The following is a 24,785-nucleotide window of genomic DNA, read 5'->3' on the forward strand; positions in this document are numbered from 1 at the left end:
CAATAGGAGCATAAAACCCTTGGCCAGGATAGACGCAGCTGAGAGAGAGTGCAGCCCCTGCTGCCAAGCTCTTCCCCCAGCCCTTACCATCTTTAGAAGAAGCTCATCAGAGGGAGCCACAGGCCAGCGGCCTCGCTGCCTGAAAGGCCCTCTTCCAAAGCTCAGTCCCCCTGCCCTCAGCTTATCTGTTTAACATCTTCTATTGAACTCTGTCTCAAGCAATCCATCTCCATAGGGGAGACACAATTCTCTCTCTCAAGTTGTTTATGAGGAGTCTTCATGGCTTTTTCTGCTCCCTCAGGAAGGGCAAAAGCCTTGAAGCTGCATCTCCCTCCTCCCCATCAAACACTCAACACCCGCTGCGTGCTAACAGCTGGCCTGAGCCCTGGGAGAGCTTGTTTTAATCGATTGGACAGTGGGTTAAATGTTATAATAAACCCCGTTTCCTTCTTCCCAGGGCAGAGGGAGCTCTGCATCTTCAGAGCTTTTGATCCTGCCCTGGGTCCTAGCCCACATTGCTCCACCCTACCCCCACTCTCCGCCCCACAAGAGGATGATTCATCAGCCCAGAACCACTGGAGTTGGTTTGGACAGTTTCCAATCTTTATAGAGAGGAAGAGGGGTCCGGGACTCCAGGGACTTCGACTTCTTTGCCTGTGGGTCTGAGTCTGACCATTGTAGCCACAGCAAACATTAGAAAGTGGCGAAGCCTCAGGGGTTGGGTGACTCAGCAGAGCGAAAACTGGGAGTGCCCCCTGCTGGCAAGTGCTTGTTAGGAACCTGTCCACCTCCAACCGCCATAGCCAACTTCCCCTCCTCAGGGAATAAGCAAATAGAGATGCTCTGGGGTAAATTGAGATGTCAAGAGACTACACCGTTTTCAAATGCAACAGAAAGACTTCTCAGGCAATAAAAGGCCCGGAAGAACAGAAGACTGTTGGAGCTATACTACACGAGTCTTAACGTTATTTCCAATGGTCTGGCAACCAATTAGCTTGGGATTGTGATGTTGCTTACCTCCAAGGGTGGCAGAAAGTAAGAAATGAGTGCCGTACTTTTTAATCAGATTTTCTGTAACCTGTTGCAGATTGGGTCTCCTTCCAAGGAGGCGAATGTTCCGGATAAACTCTGGGGCAAGAGGCAATGGCAGACTGAAGAAGTCCTTCCTCTCTAGAGCCAAGTTGTTCACCTTCCAACGGGCAAACTCCCTGGAGGAAAAGCCAAGGGATAAGGAAAAGCTGACCTCGTTTCAGAGCAAGAGGCATAAAATCTGGAGTAGGTAATGTTCTTCCTCCACTTGCAGCCACTCATCTCCTCTCAGCCCACATCCCCTCAGCTGGAGGTGCCCAGAGCCTGGAAGAGGCCCCTTAGCCTCTCACCTGGCCTGTCATTCACATGCTGTAAGAAAGCTCAGTCTCCACTGACCTCCATCAGAGCCTCTCCCAGCCAACTTTCTCATCAGACAGTAGTTGATTAGCTTATTCACATGAAGTCATGGTTTACAGTGTCAAGTAGTAGAAAAAACAAACATTGGAACAGTGGTTTGCAAAGATGTGATCTAATCACAGTTGTCTTACAGTGAATGAGTCACATCACCACTCATGGCCTCAGTTACTCACCTGTGAAGTCAGGAAGCTTGCTCTAGAACCACTGCCCTCACGTTTTGATCTCTGATCCCCTTCATACTGTTAAAAATTATTGAATCCCCATATTTGTACATGTGGCTTAGAGCTATTGAGATTTGCCACTTTAGAAATTAAAACCGAGAAAATCAACATTTATTTGTTATTTCATTTAGAGATAACATTAATAAACTCATTACATATAACAACATTTTCATGACAACTGTATGTTCTGAAACAAAACAAATTTGGCAAGGAGAGTGGCATGGCTTTGCATGTTTGCAAATCTCTTTAATATCAGGCTTAGCAGAAAAGAGCTGCACTCTCATATTTGCTTCTACATTCAATCTGTTTTCATAATTGTGGATTTTCATCTTTGGTACTACACTAAACTAAACAGATGGTAGTTTCTTAAAGGTTAGTTACAATATGGAATCTGAAATCATATCAGTGAACTTTTCATGCTTTGTTACATTAAATCCAGTGTTCTATATTGTAATTTGAATGGATCTTTTTATCCTGCATAATGTTTTAACATCATGTGTTGGTCATCTGGAAAATATCAGGTCACCGAGTTATGCAGATCTTCCACATTTTGACACTTTTCATTATATAATATTAAAACATCTCACTATTTAATATCACAACCAATCTCTTCAAAGTCTTTAAATATTAGGAAAATGTCAAGTTCATGAGGTTGAATGCAAGCTTTCTAAAATTTGAATTTTCATTTAAAAGCTTAAATTTTACTATTGGCAACAAATACTGTCAGTTGTTTTCCTTGCAGAGGCTGGCTTAGTTAATTTTTTTTTTTTTGAGAAACGCCTGCCAGACACTCAAGCCTGAATAATCATAATTTGTTGCTTGTGCTTTCAAGAAAAAATGGAGTTCCATGAAAAAAGTGGCTAGTTCAGCTTGCAACTCAACCACAAAAGTATTTTTCCTTGAGACAATTATAGTACTTAAGCAGCCTCAGATTTGCTTTATGTGCACTTCCCATTTCATCTTACAGAATATTAAAAACACGTGTACCCAAGGGTCAGTATTTAATAAAATAAATGTTACTGCTTTAAGTACATTCTTAAGTGAAGATTGTGTGTGTGTGTGTGTGTGTGTGTGTGTGTGTATGTGTGCGTGCATGTGTGCTTATGTGTTTAGGTGCAAGTGTGTAATGATGAAGAATACATGACTCTTAGTGTTATGTGGTATGACTGCTTTTATTCAAATTAAAGTACCAGCAGTTTTATTTTGTACCTTCAGTGCAAATGTCAGCATGAACGCTCTGAAATAGACTAAGAGGATCCACATTTTGAGAAGCCTTATTCTAGAAGATGGCAAGGTTGTTCCTTTCTAATCCTGTTGAAGATTTTAATTTTCAAGCTTTGCTCCTCACTGGAATGTTTGCATTTTAAAGGGGACAGATTTATAAATCTTTGTCTTGGGATGGAATTTAAAGAATCATATCCATTAAAAAGAAATGAATTTTCCATTGTCCCCCAAATTATACTGGTAAGAATCAGCTCCACTGCCTTAGGAAGCAACAAAATGTAAAGTGTTTACACCCTCTTCACCCATCCCAAATCTGCTCATCATAACAGTGCCAAACCTTGGACTAACCTTCCCCAAATGTCCATGAAATGCAAATGACAGAGTTGCATAAAAATAAAATAATTAAAAATAAATAAATAGATTTTTGACAAAGGTGCCAGGAACACACATTGGGGAAAAGAGAATATCTTTAATAAATGGTGCTGAAAAAACATAACATCCGCATGCAGAAGAATAAAACTATCTTTCACCATGTATAAAAATCAGCTCAAAATGAATGAAAGACTTAAATGTAAGACTCAAAACTATAAAACTAATAGAATAAAATTTAGGGGAAAAGCTTTATGACATTGATGTGGGCAAGATTTTTTGGATAAGAACTCAAAAGCACAGGCAACAAAAGCCAAAATAAACAAATGGGATTTCATCAAACTGAAAAGCTCCTGCATAGCAAAGGAAGCAACAGAGTGAGGGGACAACCTACAGAACTGAAGAAAATATTTGCAAACTATGAGTCCAATAAGAGGTTAATATCCAGAATATGTAAAGAACTCAAATAACTTAATAGCAAAAGAACAATTTTTTTAATGGGCAAAAGACTTGAATAGACATTTTTCAAAAGAATACATAAAAATGGCCAGCAGGTATATGATAAAATGCTCAACATCGCTAATCATCAGGGAAATACAAATCAAATGCACAGTGAGATGTCACCTCACCGTAGTTAGAATGGCTGTTATCAAAAAGACAGAAAATAACAAATGCTGGTCAGAATGCAGAGAAAGGGGAACTCTAATACACTGTTGGTGGGAGTGTAAATTAGTGCAGTCATTATGAAAACAGCATGAAAATTCCTCAGAAAACTAAAAATAGAACTACCATATGATCTAGCAATCTCACTACTAGGTACATATTCAAAGGAACTGAAATTAGTATATCGAAGAGATATCTGCACCCTCATGTTTATTGCAGCACCATTCAAAACAACCAAAATATGGAATCCACCTAAATGTCCATAAACTGATGACATACACAATGAAATACTATTCAGCTGTGAAAACAATGAAATCCTATCATTTGCAGCAAGATGGTTGAACCTGGAGGAATAATGTTAAGTGAAATAAGCCAAGCATAGAAAGACAAATACCACATAACCTCACTCATATGTAGAGTCTAAAAAAGTTGATCTCGTGGAATTAGAGAGTAGAACAGTGGTTACCAGAGGCTAGGAAGGGTAGTGGGAAAGGGAGATGGGGAGAGCTTGGTTAACAGATACAAAGTTACAGTTAGGAAGAATAAGTTCTGTGCTCTATTACATAGTAGGGTGACTATGGCTAATAATAATGTACTGTAGATTTTAAGTAACTAGAAAAAAGCATCTTGAAAGTTATCACCACAAAGAAATGATAGATGTTTGAGGTGATGTATATGCTAACTACCCTGATTTGATCATTATTCAGTGTATGCATGTATTGAAACATCACACCAATACACTGTTGTGCCGGATATGTCAATTATGAACAAAATTTTTAAAATTAAAATTATAAATACATGAATAAGTAAAAATCCATGCCACATTTGAGGCATAAATCCCACCATCTAACTGTAGAGACTGAGAGAGGAGCATGTGTCAAATGTTACTAGGGAAACAAAGAAAAGCGGGTGACTAATAATTCATGGTTCCAACAAAGTCTTCAAAATTCCCACTGTGTAGCTTTATTTATCTAAGCAGGTAAGTTCATAATAATATATTGTCAGTTATTTCCTTTGTGCAGCAAGTGCTAAACTTAAAGTACAGAGTATTTGTCAAAAGTATTTTCTATCCCAAACCCCACTGCAGGGTAAAGAACAGTTGCCTAATCTCATCTCTAATTGGCTGGATGGAAATGAGAATCCTCTCACTGGTTAGTTGATAATTACATTGATGAATCATAAAATCAGATTACTAAAAGCAAACAAACAAAAAACTTTAGGGTCATCAAACCCAGCTCCCTTGCTTTGGGATAGGGCATGTCTAGACTTCATTAACTAATAATTTCTAACCTATTATTTTTCTAGATTGCTAGGGGAAAAAGACATTATTACAATTTCCATAGTTTCTTATGGTCAAAGCCCCTCACAGAAAGTAAAGGCCAACTTAGCATAGAGGTGGGCCCCACTTTAATTATATATAATAAATAAAAATTGGTAGTCAGTTGTCTGGCCCAGTCAGACACTGGGTCTGGATGGGAACTAGTATCCTCTAGTTTCCTCATGTTTCTCATAAAACAGAAAGGGTAAGTGGTTTACCTGAAGCAATAAAGCCAGTTGATAATAGAACCAGAACAAAAAAACTAGTGTCCTGACCCTCCTTCTATGCTATTAACAGCAACTATGATGGCGGTGACAATAGTCACAACTTAGACCCAGAGAGATTAAGAAAGTAGTGTGGATGAAGTCACACAGTTACTAAATGACAGAGTTGTGCTTAAAACCCAGGCCAATATCATACTGCTGTTTCTATAGCACTGTTTTCCTTTGAGTAGATAAGGTTAAGTGTTAAGTGTATTTCATTGCATTCTAATTTTTTTGTGCTGTTTAGTATCCTTTAACACAAATATTTTTATTACCCAGAACATTCCACTTTTTACATTTTCTACACAAAACATGGATCAACTGTATATTCAAAACATAGCATAACATTTACACCACAGCAAAATGTTCCTGGATTAAGCCAGTTTTAACCTGCCGATTTGCAGGAGAAGAAATTGAGATGCCTCAAAAAGCCAAGTCCATACAGAGAGTACGTGGGAGGAATCACAGATAAAGGCCTAAGTCCAGCTCCCGTGGCTGCTAAAGAAATCATAACACAGAATAATGAATGACCTAGAAAAAGGAATGATACTAAGGAAGCTTTTTATGAGCAAATAATAAAAAATAATGGCTAACATTTAATGAATTTTTAGTATGTGATAGGCATTCCAAGCATCTTACAAGGATTAATTAATATTATATCCAAAACACCATATAAGGGGGAAAATATAATTATCTTCGTTTTATAGATGATGAGATTGAAGTACAAATAAGTTAATTTGCCCAGTAGTTAAAAGCCAGTAGGTGGCAAGGTCGGGATTTAAACACAGACTGTCTGACTCCAGTACACACAGTCTTTACCACTAGGGTATACTACCTCCACCTGTGAAACTCTAAGGAACAACTCTGCTATGGAGTAGAAGTGTGTGCATGTAGGGAGAGGGAGTTTCAGTGGTGCCATATAGGAACTATAAGTATAGGGACTATATTTGGAGAATTTCACTGGAGAAAGAATCCATAAGAATGCACACAAGTGGCAGCCGGGCGCCGTGGCTCATACCTGTAATCCCAGCACTTTGGGAGGCCGAGGTGGGTGGATCACAAGGTCAGGAGTTTGAGACCAGCCTGGCCAAGATGGTGAAACCCAGTCTTTACTAAAAATACAAAAATCAGCTGGGTGCAGTGGCAGGTGCCTGTAATCCCAGCTACTCAGAAGGCTGAGGCAGGAGAATCGTTTGAACCTGGGAGGTGGAGGTTGGAGTGAGCCGAGATTGTGCCACTGCACTCCAGCCTGGACAACAGGGCAAGACTTCTTCTCAAACAAACAAACAAACAAAAAAAGAATGCATACAAGTGGCAACATTTGCCAAAGAACAAAAAACAAACAAAAAAGCCCAAATCTACTTTCATCACAAACTACAGAGGGCTATCAACTCAGAATTAGGCTCAAGTGGGCATGTTGGCTAGTGCCTGTAGTCCCAGTTACTCAGAAGGCTGAGGTGGAAGGATCATTTGAGCCCAGGAGTTCGAGTCCAGCCTGAGAAAAATAGCAAGACTCCTGTCTCAAAAAAGAAACATTAGGCATAAGTACTCAGCCACAGAAAGGTTCAGACTTTAAGGGCTCCCAGTGGTTTCTCTTCTACCCCAATAAGTTTCTTCCTTGCCCTTTGGGGCCCTTCATGGAACCAAAATAATGGAGAAACATCTGTGAGTGGTGTTTGAGCCAGAAAGTGGTAAAAATGTGCTTACAGAACTTATTAACCTGGTTCTTTGCAGCATCTGCAAACCTTAGAGGCAATACTGGAAGGCAGCCTGAGCTATTCAAAGAAGAAATGTTCATTTCCGATTTTTCATTTAGCAGTTTTCCCCCCAGTAATAGAATAATCAAAGTTCTTTTTTTAAACTAAGAAAAGGATGTTTTCCATATAGCAATTATATTAACACACACTGCTTCAATTAAGCCATCATCTTTGTTTCAATTAAGATATCAAGTAAATCTCCATTTCAATTTAGCCATTTCTCCTAAAATCTTCTCCCACTGTGTTTGTTACACCGTAAACAGTCTCAGAAAGCAAATATTTCTAACAGCCCTATAGTCCCTGTGTAAAGTGTCTTTAGAATAGGAGTGGCCACTGCATTCAGGGCTGACAGGTTGAGCCAAAGGGTAAAGAGAGCTCTTCCCTGTGGACTTTGCCTGTAAAATGCATTCACATTGCACATATAAAGGGTACTTCAGTAAACTGCTATAATTAACAAAAATTCAGTCCATTTTCCATCTTCCTCTAGCATGCTTTAGGTTAGCCTAGAGTGAACAAGATGTATTTCCATGAAAGGGTGAACATACACATAAAATCATTAATAAAAAACAAAACAATGTTCATGAAAGGGATAACCCAGCCTGGAAGGTATAAGCCAATGTGTTAAATCAGCCAAGCATACCGACACTCAGAATATTTTAGATATAATGATATCTAAATAATCAGTTCTGAAGTAATTGTAGTTATCTTTACCCCAAATTGCATAATACTAGTGGTCCAGATTGCCAAAAAACGATGCTTCTGGTTGTACATGAGTTTAGGGATTTCCCCAAAATCCAAAGGGGCCCTGCAATACGAGAGTTGAACCACAGCCATGCCAGATCTCAGGCACAGGAGCTTCAGCAGTGTTTTGAGACTGGGCCAGCTCTGGGTTTGAAGCAAAAGGGTCTCCGATGAGAATACTAAATGGCTACAAATGTTCCTAATTCAAAAGATGTAAATAAAAAGTGCTGCCTCTGACTCAAGCTACTGATTCTTATGTCAGCAGCCACCTGCAGCACTATGTTACACAAGGTCAACAAGAAATGTCCCAGCAAGAATCCCCCTGCAGGGTCTCGTGCCTGAAGATGAAAGGCTCAGAAAGAGCACAGCTGGGGTCTTCCAGCCTAGGTGCTGTTTCTAACAGCTGCACACAGAAGCACCACTTTCCAGGCTCATAAACTGAGAACATTGACCTGGGCCCTGTGAAGAGTCACTACCTATGAAGCCTCCCTCCCTATGCAGCCTTAAGGGGGAGAGTATTTAAAAAAAAATACACACACACACACACACGCATGCACGTGCACACACACACACACACACACAGAGTACCTCAGTGAAGCTGAAATCTAGAAGTATAGGTTGAGTGTCCCTAATCTGTAAATCTGAAATCTAAAATGTTCCAAAATCCAAAACTTTTTGAGCATCAACATGATTCTCAAAGGGAACACTCACTGGAACATTTAGAATTTCATATTTTCAGATTAGAGATGCTGATCTAGTATAATGCAAATATTCTAAAATATGAAAAAAAATTCAAAATATTTCTGGTACCCAAAATTATTTGGATAAGTGATACTCAACCTGTAATGAATACTGTAGCCTACAATGTGGGTGGTTGTGCTATAACTTCACACGAACAGCCGGATTATTCTGTTACCAGTTTTTTAATAGATCTTTCATCTTTCCACCTCTGCGGGGGAAGCATGTTCCGGCCCATTTCCAAGTCCACAGATAGGGCTGTCATTTGGCAAGTCACATCCCTGTATCCTAAGTGTGCAGCTCTATCCGCCCCCCTCCATCGTGGCACCCCTGCAAGCTTGGCACCAACCTATCCTGATGTCAGTGTGCCCCTGCATACTAGGAGACATTTGTTCCTCCTGCATTAGACTCCAGGCTGGGTTTACTGTGGAGGAAATCAATGCTGCTTCCAGCAGAGCCAACCAATCACCGCCTGCTCACTATTCTGCGTTTCTCAGAATTGAGATACTGTGGGGGAAGTCTTAAGGCAACCACGGAACCCGTTTTGCAAGCAATGACAGAAGGAGTGGGCTGTCAGGGTAAGGACATTGACCTCTATTCTTTGGCCCTCCTGATCTATTTCCAGTGATCTATCTTTTGGGGGCACCCCCTCCAACTTTTAGTGCTCAAAAGGACTGCAGTGCTGAAAAAGACTGGGCTATTATTCTCCAAACAGCTGTCATGATATGAACCAAACTGGTTTTCCCTGAAAAATGAAGGTAAACGCAGGACATGTTATTGAATAAAATATTTAAGAACTCTGGAGCAAAAGAGATAGACTGGCCTTAAGCCAAGGACATAGTTTTCTTGTCATTTTTCCTGGGACTTTACTTTGTCTACTTCAACTGTCAACCAATGACCCATGGGAAATTTTCTCACATACCAACCAGTTCTGGGTAAGTTCAACTGTCTTTGTTCTCAGAGCCTTTGTCTTGGAGATTTGCCTTTCCACAATTAGCTTGAGACTTGCCAATTGAACAGAGGAAACTCATTAAGTACCACTGAGTGTCACATCGCTGATTTTCCTAAAGAATTTCAGACTCAGGAAGCCTTCTCTTTCTTCATCTTTCTATCAATATACCTCACATCCAGGGCTACTGCTCCTATCACAGAACTCAATCCACCAAGCGATGACATCACCATTTTGTCTTTTTCATAGGACTCACATTTTTCATCTTGAAAAACTCACATGAACAAGAATAGCCAAAGCCAACATGTACACTGAGTGATGCCAGTTTTTTACCCAGTGACTCAGCTATGATAGTTTCACATTCTCTATCAAGCTGGACATTTTAGGGGCTTAAGGATATATCATTCTTTGGCTCCAATACAGAGGCAGTATTTCCAGACACATCACATGACCAGGAGATTTCTATCTCAACAACAGATTACTGTGATGTACTTGGCTATTAGAGACTTTACTGCTATAATGAATAAGACATGATTAATCTGAGCTATAAAAAGAAATGATAATAAAAACCATAATCCCATATATTGGTATAGTGCTTTCCTGAGAGATTGGGGGGAAGTCTTAAAGCAGTGATGGAACCCACTTTGCAAACAATGACAGAAGCAGTCAGCTATCATGGTAGGGACATTGACCTTCTCTATTCTTTGGCCCTCCTGATCTATTTCCAGTAGTCTCTCTTTTGGGGGCACCTCCTCTAACTTTTATTGCTCAAAAGGACTACAGTGCTGAAAGGGACTAGGCTATTATTCTCCAAACAGTTGTCTTGATATCCAAAGTGTTTTTTCACACACAATTTTTACACATGCTTATTTTATCTATACAGGGACCTTGGGAGAAAGGGAGAGAAAATATCACTAATCAACTATTAAGCTTTTACATGTTAACACATGAGGAGACAGAGAAACTGAGAGAAATGATTTGCCCCAAGTCTCAGTTGACTAGTGGTAGAGTTTGACTAGAACTTAGACCATACTACCAATGATTTTCTGCCTTTGTCTGTGACCTGTGTTCAAGCTCAGGGAGTACTGTCCATCTTTGTCATACTTCCCAGGTAATTCTTTTGCCTTGTTTACCACTGTGGCTGGGAGAGATCCCCAGGCAGGAAGGCTTCAGTCCAGGAGTCCTTTGGTTAAGTAATATCTCGGCCCTTGTAACTCTTAGAGACACAGGAGCAGAAATGAGGCCATCTCTTCTCTGATGTCCTGGTGCTCTCCATCTTTTCACTGTCTGGGAGAATTCAAGAAGCCTGGCATGGAGGTAATTTAGCAGCCTGCTGTGTTCTCAAACAACGGCCCGTAAACAATGATTGGCCAATTTCATTCTAATCTTCCCAATTCTGCCCTAATTAAAATCAAGCTGCAGCTTTCAAACAGTTTAATTAAGGCTGATTGGGAGAAATGGGGGAGGGGAGAGTCAAGCTTAAAGGAAGAGGAGGAGATTACTGTTTGGCTATTCTCACACTGCCCTGGTGGGGCTTGGGGACATAGGAAGGGCACTGAGAGTGGTGTGTTTATGGAATCAACATGAAAGACAACAGACCCACTGGAATGAGGGCCCAGTGAATCTCTGTGACCAGAAGGAATTGAAGAGGGAGCTGAGACCTGTGTCTTCCCAGGCACAAACTGTTAGATCTTTCCTGACATCCCAAACTGCTGCCCAGTATCTCATCTGCTCAACTGTGGAGAGCATGGCTCTGTTCACCACTATCTGCCTCCCATTATGTTTGTCTTTGCTCAGCAAGTGGCCCATGCGACGCTTCTCCCGTCAAACGTCTTCATGAGCTTCCTTTATTTACCTGACTCCCAGAGAATTCCCACAGACTGGTAATTCCTTCCATTATTCTACAAGTTTATTCCTTTTGCAAAGAAATAGCCCCTCTGGTATTTTGGTGCATTTAATTTTTATATAGGCCATTCTTCTTTGGACTAAATAGTTTTAGTTCCTTCAACACAGTTTCCAGATTCCTAGGCCTACATGCTGAACCTTTTCTGCTTGCAGTCTAGCTTGTCAATGTTATTTCTTTTTAAAGATGGAAACCAAAATTGAACACAATCCGGTAGATATATTCTGAGCCACTGAGAGTACATTAGGATACAAGATCTGAATACATCATTATCACCATCACTATGACCATTATCATAGTTTCAGTTATTAGTGAGACCCTCTGTTTCTAGGAATGGAAGTAAATGCTTTATATATTTTTAAATTGTCACTATAATCTTACAGATGTCAGTGTGATTGAATCATCATTCTCGCCAGTATTAGAATGCCCTTTGACATGTTACTTTGCAATATCACTCACTTGTGAGGAGGGAGCTTATTTCCCTCCCTCAGTGATATTGGGTTTGGCTTTGTGACTTTGCTTTGGACAAAGGAATGAGGGCAGAAGTGACTGTGTGCTGATTTGGGGCCAAGACCTCAATAGATACTGCATATTTCTACTCTCCATCTTGCATTTCTGCCCTTACTATGAGAACTGTTTCCTCCAGGTACTGCAGGTGCTTCTGTTTTAGCCTGGGCCCCAGAATAAACACCGCTAGAAGAAACACCTGATGGCCTCCTTGCAGACCTGCAGCATGAAGCAAAGCTAACCCAGAGAACCTGCACATGCGTGAGTAAGAATAAATTTTGTTTTTATTTTATTTTTTTGAGATGGAATCTCACTCTGTCACCCAGGCTGTAGTGTAGTGGCATGATCTCGGCTCACTGCAGCCTCTGTCTCCCAGGTTTAAGCAATTCTCCTGCCTCAGCCTCCCGAGTAGCTGGGACGACAGGCTACTGAATTTCGTTGTTTTCTGTATGCATCATTGTAGCAATAATTAAATGACACACACCACAAGCTTTAGTCCTATTTTATAGCTAAGCTTGTTGAGGCTCAGATAATTTAGGACACACACAAGGACACAAAGATAAGTAAGAGGTGAAGGCAGTCTATGCTGTTGCTGCTATATATATTTTCTTTATTAATGCACTTGAATATTACATTCATATTTTTAAAGACAAAAATATTCTTTGCTAACCATAATCATATCATCAGCCAGTATCCTATATTTCTTTCCAGCCCCAGAATTTTTTTTCACAAGTATCACAGCCAAATCAGGTCTCTTATATTTGTGACATTGACATTTTTAACTTCAGTTTAAGGCTTTACATTTCACCCTCTTTTTGCATTCCACTCCTTGTGGCAGAGGCTGGAAAGTTGTTTCCAAAGATGTTTCCATTTTCCTCCTGGGCTCACAGATGGACAATTTCCCACCCCCACCCTCGCAGCTTCCTCTGCATTTAAACATAGCCATGTGACTGAATTCTACAGTGGAATATGAGTCCAGGTCTAGTCCATCAAACCTCTCAGGAAATCCTTCATGCTCTTTCTCTTCCCTTGTCTACCAGGATCCAGGAATCTGAGGCCCTAAGAAATGGCAGAGTGATGAGGTAGAAGGAGTCTTGGTCCTAAATGATTTCGTGAAGTCTCTCATAAATTGTATTGGAGTGTGACATGAGCAAAAACATAAACTTTCATCAAGTCACTCAGATTTGAGGACTGTTTGTTTCAGCAGTTACCCTACTTTGACTAATACTGTCTTGATTGTATCTATCCAATATTCTAGCCTGATGAAACAATCTTGGCTCTTGATCTCTTAACTGTATTGGCTAGCTGGATAAGGGTTCAATTACTGTTTTTATTGTCCCTGTGGTCAAGCAGCCATGCTCCCATTTCTTCTCAGCTCAGCAACAATCCTGCATGTGGTCTCCCTTCTTCTTGCTTGTTGGGTCTAGGGGGAGATGGTGTTGGTCTTGAGGCCTTGTCTTTTATGCTGTGGGATCTTGGTTTGTGAGTCATGCTCTACGGGGGGAATACCTGTCACTGTTAATGATTTATTTTGAACTATCTATAACTATAAAATCAGTGGCTAGATTAACTCAAGCTATAGTTAAGGAGAGCAGTGTGTAGACTGTAAGTGATAAATCTGATTAATGTACAGCATTCCATGCATAAAGTGAGTCCGCTAGAGTAAGACTACCTATTCTTTCTTCTTTCACAATTAATCTCTCTTTATTTTCTCCCTGTACTCTTCTCTAGATTTCTCATTCTTTTTTTTTTTTCATATTTACTAATGGGCGACCCCTCACAAAAAGAATAAGCATTTAGCTAGAAATAAACCAAATCTCTTTTTTCAGTTATCACCAAATAATCCTTTAAAGAAAGTACTATTATTCCACCAATATTACTAATGAGAAAAAAATGAGGCTCAGAGATGCAAAATAATTTACACAACTAAAAGCAGCAGAACTGCAGTTTAACCCAGTCAGTCTGATTCTGCAATTTAAACTGCAATTTAACCCAATCAGTCTGATTCTAGAGCCTTGAGTCTCAACCACTTGTTTATGCCTTCATCTAATTTCATCCTAGAACATCCTACTTCTACTGAATGGTTTCATCCTCTTATTACACCCTTATGTGTGGCAGACATGGTGCTGGGGTCAGGAGATATAAAGGTGAAATATGACATGTTCTTTGCCTGAAGGAGCTCGGAGCCTAGTGAAGAGCAAAGAGAAATAAACAAGTGCACAAAAATAAGTTCGTATGGTAAAAATATGAACAAACTGATGGGGAATCATAGGTAGGAGTAACTAACTCTTATAGGAGTCAAAGAAGACTTCATATGGCGATGATAATTTAGATGAGTTTGGAAGGTGAGAAGGAGCTCAGAGAAGATGGAAAGAGCTTTTGGGGTAGAGGGAATGGGTTATGGAAAGACACAGGACATCAAGGGGGCATTCTGTGGGCAAATCTGCAGGTGTTCATTGGGACTGGAACAAAAGAAAACCAGGAAGAAATGGTGGGGCACAATCAAAGGCAGAGGGTCAGTATTCATTGACTATTTGTTGAAATAGTGAATAAATGGATTTGGAAGTGAGTTTTATGCTAAGAAAATGGGTTTGGGTTTTATTTTTTGGGTACAGACGGACCAACAAGGACTTAGGCAGGTTGCATTAGAGAAGCGAGGAAAGTACAAGTGGTAGGCAATGAAGCCAGGGGAAAAGAAAAGAGGCTGGATTTGAAAGACAGTTCTGTGATAGAAGCCACAAAACTCAGATGGGGAGAGAATGGAGAAGAGGCAGGAGTGACAGTAGCCAGGTGGCTGTTCATACCAGAAGCACGGCAAAGAGTGCAGGAGATACATGTGCATTAGGACCTCATGAGTTCAGCTCTGGCTATGATTTTACCACACAAACTAAATCTAGGTATACAAAATCAAACTGAGTAACAGCTGGATGTAATCCTTTGAACTTGGATGAGAAACATGTATTCTCTAGACACAACCCCAGCACATTTCCAACATTCCTCGAAGCACTGAGATTTCAACTCCAGAAGAGTCACCCTGTGTCCTGAGGTGTGCCTGTGACCTGGCATCACTGTCGCTAGTCTTCGACAATGGCACAGAAAGCAAGAAGTCAAAGAAGTCTGGGGAGAGGGAAATGCCTGACCTGAGAAACTCTAAAATGAAAAACTGATATTGATCCATGACAAAATTCTTGAGTACTTTGAAATGTGAGCAAGCAAGCAAGCTCCCTAGGAGTCAGAATTGGTTTAGGAAGAAAACCTTATGTCAAAATAAATTTCATGTATTTTCTTTATGAAGAAAGATGGAAAGGGAGAGTTGGGGAAAAACAAGCAAGGACAGCTTGTGAAAGAGAATGCGAGAGGAGGGGAAGGAGGTGGAAAGGACTCTGGAAGGAAGCTACAAAGTGCTAATGAGTCTAGGAATTGGGGAAAGTAATAACTGTTTTCAAATATCTAGAGCCCTGTTGTGAGGAAGAGACAGTTAGACTTATTCTAGAGAAATAAAAGAAAGCAAAATCAGGACTAATAAGGGAAGGTTATGGGAAGAAAGACTATGATTCGATTTCCAAAAGATCTTCATAATGTTTTAGGCTGCTGAATAAAAATTGGCTTCAGTGGGCCAGGCGCGATGGCTCACATCTGTAATCCCAGCACTTTGGGAGGCCGAGGCGGGCGGATCGTGAGGTCAGGAGATCGAGACCATCCTGGCTAACATGGGGAAACCCCGTCTCTACTAAAAATACAAAATTACCTGGGCGTGGTGGTGGGCGTCGGTAGTCCCAGCTACTTGGGAGGCTGAGGCAGGAGAATGGAGTGAACCCGGGAGGCGGGGTCTACAGTGTGCTGAGATCGCGCCACTGCACTCCAGCCTGGGTGACAGAGTGAGACTCCCTCTCAAAAAAAAAAAAAAAAAAAAAAAAAAAAAAAAATTGGCTTCAGTGAACACCTCATGGCTGGAACTGTTCAAGCTAGGACTGACTGACCACCTTCTTGAGTGTCTGCAGAGTGGTTGTCTTCACTGGCTAGGAAATAAGTGATGTTAAGTTTCCTTCTAACTCACAGATTCTGGCATCACTTAGCCCTGATTTGCCATCCCACGTTGTCAAGCTTCCTTCCACACCCGAACACTGTGTAGCTTTGGCCTCTTGTCCCAGGCTAATAAGCCCTGTGGTTTTCAGATTTCATCTTCTAGGCCGACTGTGATATGTAGGCACCAACATGCACACATCTATCCTAGTGGTTGCAGAAGACAAAATAATGTATTCTTAGCCTCCAGTCACATTTCTTTTATGGAGTCCCACTTGTTCCTGAGTTTCTCAATGAACCAGGCCAACATTCAGGGACTCTCACAGCCTCTTTTCCTCTCTACTCCTGTTTTTTAGTGTTGTTCTTTTTAATTTAAGGATGGTTCGTTGAATTTTAAGTTTTAAAATTATTCTTTAATCAACATATAATAACGGTACATTTATAGGGTACAGTGTAATATTCCAGTCCATGTATGCAACATGTAATGATCAAATAGGGGTAATGCCCTCTTTATCAGACTCACAATTTAGAACATATACAGAACCAGCCAAGCAAGAGGCTGGCTTATGATGCTAAAGTTTACCTCTGTTACTAGTAAACCAACTATGTAACTCATGTCAAGGGATCATTAGGTGTTTACATGTCTCTGTGGATCCAGGAGAACTCACTCCCCAAAGAGACTTTCTTCCTATCCCTCCTTCGTCACCAGTGTGTCCCCAAGTGAGGCAGAGGCTCTCCTGGGAGACAGGGAAAATGAGAATTCCCTAGGGCACAGGGGCTCATAACAAAGAACTTGGTGAGCAGTGGTTTCGGCTACCTCATTTTTCTCCCACCAGGCCTCCTGCCCAGCCAGTAAGACTTCTTACTCACTCTGATTCACTGTCACATCCAGAGCTTGTTTGCTCTTTGCAGAGGAGGAGGAAAGAGGCACACTTCTGGGCTCAGAGGAGAGCTTGGCAGGGTGGCAGAATCATAGAGAATTAAACAGGTACAGAGGAGAAGACATGGCTGGGAACCCCTGCCAGATTCCTGCATCTTCCCCAAAACATATAACAGCCCTAATCTGTGCACAGCTATACCTACAAATCTTAAAATATACTCAGGGGCCTCAGCCTCTATGTTTCTCTCACTGCTTCACCTGAGTGCATAGTGTGCTGTGGATGTGAAGGCCAGTGGGATTGTAACAGAGCATACACCAATCTCATCACTGTAAGAAAATTCAAATTTACAAAGTAGACCAATAAGCAGAGATTGCATACAACACCAAAGGTTTCTTCTGGCTTTATGAAAATACTCCTTGAAATATAAGACATTTCCAAGTGGACATGTGTGTTTACAAATCAGTACCTACCTGATTCTAAAGTCAGGTGGTAGGGATTTACTTAACACTGAATTTTTATAAGCCATGGCCAGGCAAGAAGTAAGATACTGCATCTTGGAAATGGCATTAAGTGTTCCTCCAGGAGAGGATTCGATTTACAGAAATTTGGTTTACATCGCACCCTTGTAGAAACACACCAGCAGTGCACAACCAACACATACAGAGTTTGCTGTGGGTGCATTGTTTCAGGAAGATCCATCTGTGGCTTCCTCCCACTCAGGGTTCCCCGGAGCCTAAGCACAGATGGAAAACTCTTGTGGAAAGAGAGAAGGAATGACAGGGTCTTTAAGGGAAATGGGTCACCCTCCAGCCTTCTAGGCCCGTCTTCTGCATCTCAAAGACCTACCGGGATGCCTAAAGAAAGAAGGACAAAGAGCCCCAGCGACAACCTGGGACACTGTTTCTCTCAGAGCATTAAGTAGCCCAGGCTTAGTGATTTATTTCATTAAATAATTATCATTAATGGACAGGTTCCCTGTCTTATTGGTTGAGTGCTGGCTCTTCCTCTTATCAGTTATGTGACACCCTCTAAAATTCAGTGTCCTCATCTGTTATATAAGTATACAAATAGCAGACCCTTGTGGGGTTCTTACTAGGATAATTTTAATTAATGTTAATAAAGTACTTAGTAAAATGTGCATATGATGAGCATTTAATATATGTTAGCTACTAGTATTCATTAATGTCATTAATATCTCATAGTACAGAGAGAATGCTTTCTTTCCCTAAGTTAAATAGAAATTTTGACCAACTATTTTTTATTTTTTCAGACCATCTATTTTCTTTGTCACTTTACTCTTTTCTTCCCATGGGAGAATTGGGGAGATTGGCGAGAGCCTGCTATTTTCATCCATATTTCTCAATACTGTGTAGAGTTCACGGATTGAGACCCCAGCTCACAAAAGGCTCTTGTCTCTTGGACATTCAAGCCCTGCAATGGAAAACGCTTCTGATCATGTCCCCCTCCTCACAGTCAGCTCACTTGGCAGAGCTGTCCCTCTGAGGTTTCTGGCTTGTTCCATCCTCACAATCCAGTGATGGCTTCTCTAGTTGCTTCACTTAGGATTAGGCAAACCAATCTGATGGACAAACCCAGCTGACTTTAGTTTGGGGCAAAGGCAGGATTGTAGGACTGGCATTGCCAGCTCTGACTCAGGTCCAAGCTGTCGTCTACAGCCCAAATTATCTTCAGTTCCTTGTGAGCAGACTCAGCTGTTTCTACTCCTAGAGGGGAAGATGGTAACTGGCATGGGAGCCAAGCTCCTCTCACCCAGACGTTTTACTATACCACAGGCCTCACCCACTTCTAATCCTTTGCATACGTGGGTCTTCCTGGAAAGCAGAACTCTCTAAGCCTGGGCTCTGTCTCCTTCAGGGTGTGTCCCCAGCCCTTGCAGAGTGGCCAAAACATACAAATCCTGGATAAACATGGGCTGAATGAAGAAACACCCCACCCTGTGCCACTCACTGTTCTAAGCTCCATATACTGAATGATTTTCTTGTGGGATATGTGGGAAGCTCTGGGGTGAGAGAAATGTGGCAGAAGCTGAATAAAGAAAAAAATATTGAGAATCCTTGACCTAGAAAAAGCTATTCTCTTAAAGAGAGAGAGAGAAAAAGACCATATGACTAGACAGCATCCCTGTCGGCCTGCACTTGTGTCGTGACAGTTTTCGGATGAAGTCTACCTCACTCCTTTCTACACACACACACGTCTCTAAAAAGCAATTCATTCATGAATAAAATTAATTATGTCTAGAAGCAAAATTTAATCCTCTTTTCCTCTGCCTGACTGACTCAAGATCTCTTACCAAATCTCATCTGAAAACAAAACTGATCTTCCCTTCCCCCCTTGGCCATCGTGAACGCTCCCTTCATTTCTTCCAAATTTTTATTTTCACATTTTCTCTTCACAGATCAACTTTGCAATCTTATCTCAAGCCAGGGTGGCTAACCTGGGTATAGCCCCCAAAGACACAGTGGCAAGAGCCATTTTGTCTTGCGGATGCTTGGGACTGGCATCCTAAGAATTCAATCTGACACAGCATCCATAGACCAAATCTGTCCATCAATCACTGAGAATGTATTAAATGTCTTCTTTCTAGCATTTGAGGTGATGCATCCCAATGCGTTTTCTGATGTGTATGCTGTCACTCAAACTGGACTGCTAATCTCCCAGAAATCAGTAGTATCCTGTTTTGTCTGTCTTTCGTATTCTGCTATAGTGCCTAGAATAACGCATTGCACGAAGGAGATGCTCCATAAATACTTGAGAGAGGATCGAGTGTGCAAAAGTATGGTGTGGTAACCTTACCCTGAATCCAATTGCTCTAGCATAAATGATGTCAATTTTTATTTGAACCAGTAGTCTAACAGGACCTTAAAGCACTATGTACCATCTTCTCACCAGGTGAGAATTCACGCTCCATTTTTCCAAAGCAGAAATATAAGAAGTTGCTTTTGGTCCTACTTTCTCTACACATGCAGTGATTTTTACTTCATTTTACTTACCCCTAATGCTAGAAAATGACATGCCTCTTCAGGTGAGAGTTTTTTTTTTTTTTTTTTTAATTGCACCCTGGAAGAAATCAGTGTCTAAGAGACACTTTCGGCATTTCAGAGAGACAAAATATGGCATAAATAACCAGTGGGGAAGAACAGGGAAAGGAGAGGCATCACCATGCACTTCTTGAAGTGGGACTGGCTGCTCAGTTCCTAAACCACATCTAGTGCTCCCATGACTTTGGTTACACTGCTCCTGTGTCTACAACACCATTCCACAAGCCTCCACCTGGAGTCTCCAGTCATCCATCAAATTTTGCCTATGTGTGGCCTTTTATTCCAGCTTTCCTTGACCTTTCTGTGCAGAGCAATCTAGCACTTGCTTACTTATCTGTAAGTGCCATCAGATCAAGAACTCTGTCCACCTTGTTTATAGTCTATTATCAGAATCTAGTGCAATAATAAGCACCAAGCTGGCCCTCAAAAATTGGTGTTGAATGAATATGTCTCTATTTATGTTCTTGAATTATAGTTGTTTGTTTATGTAAAATTTCTCCTTGCTCCAAGACAGCAGAACGCTTTTTTATTCGGTTATTTGTATGCACATAAGAGGGTGCCACACAGGTCAGCTGCACTGATGTGGTATGTTTCTATGCCAGAAGTGGAAATAGAATTCTGCCCAAAGATAAGGACGTGCTGGGCTCGTCGTCCAGATACTTCTGGGTTAAAATTCCTTGGGTGGAAGGCCTAAGATGTCTTGTGCTGCGTCTGCTATTTAGGTTAGGTATTTATGTTACAGGGCCTGTGTGTTTAGGCAGTACTGGATTCATCACTAAAGCAACCTCTAAACATTTTATTCTGTTCCTCTCCTACCTTCTCACCCCTGTGGACTGAGAAATAGTGCCTGTGACCAGAACTGCAGGCTCATTGTTGCCATATTGCCTCTAATTTTGCTCTAATTTAAATCACAATACCAGTTTGTGTACTGTTCCTTCATCTCCTTCCATGCCAAGAAACTCCCTCATGGTCAAAACGCAAACCCGGTGAAAAGTTCAGAGATCAACCATTTTACTTTGGGCCTGGTGGTTTATGCGGAAGAGCTAACCTCCTTCCTTTTTCCCATCCACCTGAGAACTACAGCTTCCCTTCTGGAGCCCTGCGGCCGCATGATAATGCAGCCTTTCTCTACCTCGGTGGCTGTAACGCACACCTCGGAAATCACTGGGATTTACCCAGGCAGACTGACGCTGTCTTTGGTTGCCGTTTATTTATGTGGACTGTGATCTCTTAATTGGAGATGGTGCCTCTCCCAGGGTTTGCTGTTTATCCAAATCAGTATTTGTTAGTCAGAGAGACGTGGTCCGGATGATAAATCAGCTCTAGAGCTCCTCCTGTGATTGCTTCCACAGCTGCTATCTGCCTCCTCACCTCCCCATCTCCCGAGAGGCACCCACAGGCTGCTTCTAGGCGCTCCAGCCTTTTCTGCTGTTCAACTTTTTTCCCAGCTGCAGTACCTACTCTTATGAGTTCATATGTCTTGGCACTAATAACTCCTAGATTTACCCTCTCTGGACTCCTATTTTATTTTATTTGCAATGCCTCCTGTAAATAGTCTCGCTGCTGCAAATGCATCATGGGGGATGCTGTCTTTCCAGTACACGTTCTGTGCTTCTCCACCCTCTTCATTTTTGCTCCCGTCTCCATCGTCAAATACTTAGTATAGACAAGTGCAGTACTCCTCAAGCTCTGATGCCATCTTGTTCATCTGGGGATCCTGTTAAAATGCAGATTTTCATTCCTTAGGTCTGGAGAGAGGCCTGACGTTCTGGATTTTTAATAAGCTCTCAGGCAATGCTAATGCTGGTGGTCCAAAGACTGCACTTTGAGCATGCCGTGAGGTTGGTCAGCAAAATTTACAAGGTTGCCAAAAATTGGGTGAGCACTTCCTTCATGTCTAAGCTATTGCCAAGTCTTATTTTTTATCTTGATGAATTCCAGATATTCTTTCTTAGGGTTGTTGTTCTGGTGCCTTGTTTACTACCTCATTCACCAATCACCTGATTCTGTCCCTGGTAGCCCTACAGCTTCATAGTGTTCAGTTTCATTCTACAAATCTGCATACATATCCCACAATATGATAAGACCATGATGTCCCTTTTAGTCAATAAAGATATGTATTTAATTCTATTTTGTTTTGACTTCTAACATTTGGCTTCTAATGTATCCCCAGACCATCCCTTTCCAAAAAGAGATAGCTAGAAATAGATGTAATAATGACTAAGGTCAATACTTTGGAATTCCATTCAACATTGCTTTCCTCTCAACCACTCATAGTTCTCTGTGATTTCCAACTTTCTCTCTTAATGTTAATGTATTCTTTCTGAGTTTTAAGTGTTTCATCATAGTGGCTTGGATTTTGTCCAATCCCATGATTATCTCTCTATTAAAACCTTAATACAAAAAAGAAATAAAAAGAAACAGACTGCTCATTACTTTGATTTGTAGCAAAGAGAGAATGGAACATTACCGCTAGATTGTTTCGAGAAACCATATTTACATTTGCATCAGCTCAATTTAGGTGCCTGATTAGGTGCATGTTATGATGAAGATGCACTTACCAGTCAAAGGGAGGTGGCGTGGTCTAGAGTAATGAGCAGGAGACTTCAAGTCAGGAGCCCTGAGTGCTATTTCTGGCTGTGACTAGCTACGTCTGTGACCTTGAACAAGTGCATTTCACATGCCCTAGACCCTAGTAGCCCATCGTAAGGCTGCTGTGAAAAGTTGGTCTCTAAGTGTTTATTGCAGTGGGGGCTATGGAATGGAGCAAGGTATGGGGAGCCCAGAAGTCACACATGGAACTGGAGACAGGACCTCTGTTCTTCTAGCTCTTACCATGAGCCTATTAAGAGATGGATCTGAGAAGCAGGCTAATAGATCAGATCTTGTTTTGACAAGGCTCAAAGACATGCTGAGAGGTTGGTCAATGTTCAATTTACAAGATTGTCAAAGATTGGGTGAGATGCCCAAGCCCATCCTGTTATCTAGGAGGGCTTAACCAGAGTGCATATTGTCTCTGTTCTCTTCATGGTATATCCTGAGACTATGCTTTTCATCCCTGGGACAAAGAAGCCCGCAGTCACTGGCCACTGGAGGACATGCCTAAGAAAGGCCTGCTCGGTGAGCCATCCTTAACTTTAGACACAAGGGCTTGACATATGGCAACTTTAACATGTGCTGGAAACCATCTTGCTCCCTCTGGTAGCCCACAAGGCCAGTAAGAGTGTGCCCCAGAGAAGATCCAATTATTCTTCAATTGAGTTCCCCTCCCAGCAAAGAGCTGAATTGAAGGGTAAAGGTTAACATGCTTTAAAAAGGAAAGCAAGAGAACAGTGTTCCACCTTCTAATATAGGCTGTCGAATGCTAGGCCCTCAGCAGACATTAAAGCAAAAAAGCACCTATGATTCTCATTTCATTATCCTTCCTCCATAGGCTAATTTTTAGAGAACAACCTAATAATAATCGGCAGTATTTATTAAGCACTATCCTAAGTGCCTACATCAAATACTTCCTTTAATTTTCACCTTAATCCATTAGGTAGGCACTATTACTGTCCCCACTTTACAAATAGGAAAATTGAAGAACAAGAAAACTATATAATTTGCCCGCTATTATACAGGTAGAAAGTTGTAGCTCCAGGATTAGAACCCAGGTCACCTGGCTCCAGGACCTTCACTCTTAAACACCTATGTCTGTATGAATACAAATTTGTAATGAAGAGAGCAACAATCTCTGGAGGTCCGTGATTAGAGAGGCTGCAGCTATTCTAGAATGACTAGTCATCTCAAAGTGAGAGCATACTCCAACATCCTAATAAGAATAGGAGTAATTTGTAGTTTAATGTAAGAAACTTGCTGTGCAATTGTTTTGATCTGTTCAACAGGTAGAAGAGAAGGAGGGTCTCTTTCCTATGAAACCTTCAAGTGATTCTGCACCAAATATACTGACCCCCTTGAATCATAGTTTTATTCTTCTCTACCATAGTGCATCCGCTTATCAATGGAAGACACATGTGGCTACTATCTGATTTCCATGCCCCAAAAGCTTCCTTAAAGGGTGAAACAAAACATTAATTCTGTTTGAGACCCGATATTTCCCCTTCAAAGCATTTCTGATATTCTCTATTGTTGTTTTTTTTTTTTCCTCTTTCAACTCTTCTGGATTATGGGGGAGAAATTTGAGGATGACTATCGATGTATGTTTTACCAGTTTTCTTTGACCTGCTTTAGTCAATGCCAGCAAGGTCCTAAATTTGCCAGAGGAAATTGCCACTAGATACAAAGTGGGAAGGGACAAAAATGAATTCCCGCTGGGATAATGTAGAGCCCTACAAGTGCCCATGAGCCACCATTTTGCTTCATCACTAAAGGCAAAACTCGAGGAATGCTCCTGAAGCAGCAGTGTGTGACTATCCTCTCTCTGCCCCACCAAAAGGTCACAAATCAGAATACTACACTCCTGTCAGAATGACTGGTTACTGTTTCCCCAAGTACAGGTTCATGTGCAATAACTGACCCCAGAGAAACAGAATGGCACAGTGTAAGAGCTTGTCACATTAAATGATCAGAAAACCATTACCAACTGATAGAACAGTTGATGGTGCAGAAATGATTACAGACACTCTCCGCGGGCCAACTCGGAGCTGCCTCCCAGGCGTTAAGTGGCTACCAGGCTGTCCGGAAGAAAACTCTCCTGAGGGGATAAGGAAGCTGAGAGTTTGTT

At 41.3% G+C, this 24,785-nt stretch overlaps 1 protein-coding gene across 1 annotated transcript in view; it reads right to left on the reverse strand.

Annotated features, from left to right (window-relative positions):
- Positions 1–24,785, reverse strand: part of BRINP2 (BMP/retinoic acid inducible neural specific 2) — a 112,759-nt gene that overhangs the window by 25,271 nt on the left and 62,703 nt on the right. Inside the window, exon 3 of the mRNA XM_003258933.3 lies at positions 1,018–1,208. Within this exon, the coding sequence (XP_003258981.2) occupies positions 1,018–1,208 (191 nt within the window). The remainder of the gene's footprint in view (positions 1–1,017; positions 1,209–24,785) is intronic.

This window comes from Nomascus leucogenys, chromosome 12, assembly GCF_006542625.1.
Source record: "Nomascus leucogenys isolate Asia chromosome 12, Asia_NLE_v1, whole genome shotgun sequence".
Classification (NCBI taxonomy): Eukaryota; Metazoa; Chordata; class Mammalia; order Primates; family Hylobatidae; genus Nomascus; species Nomascus leucogenys.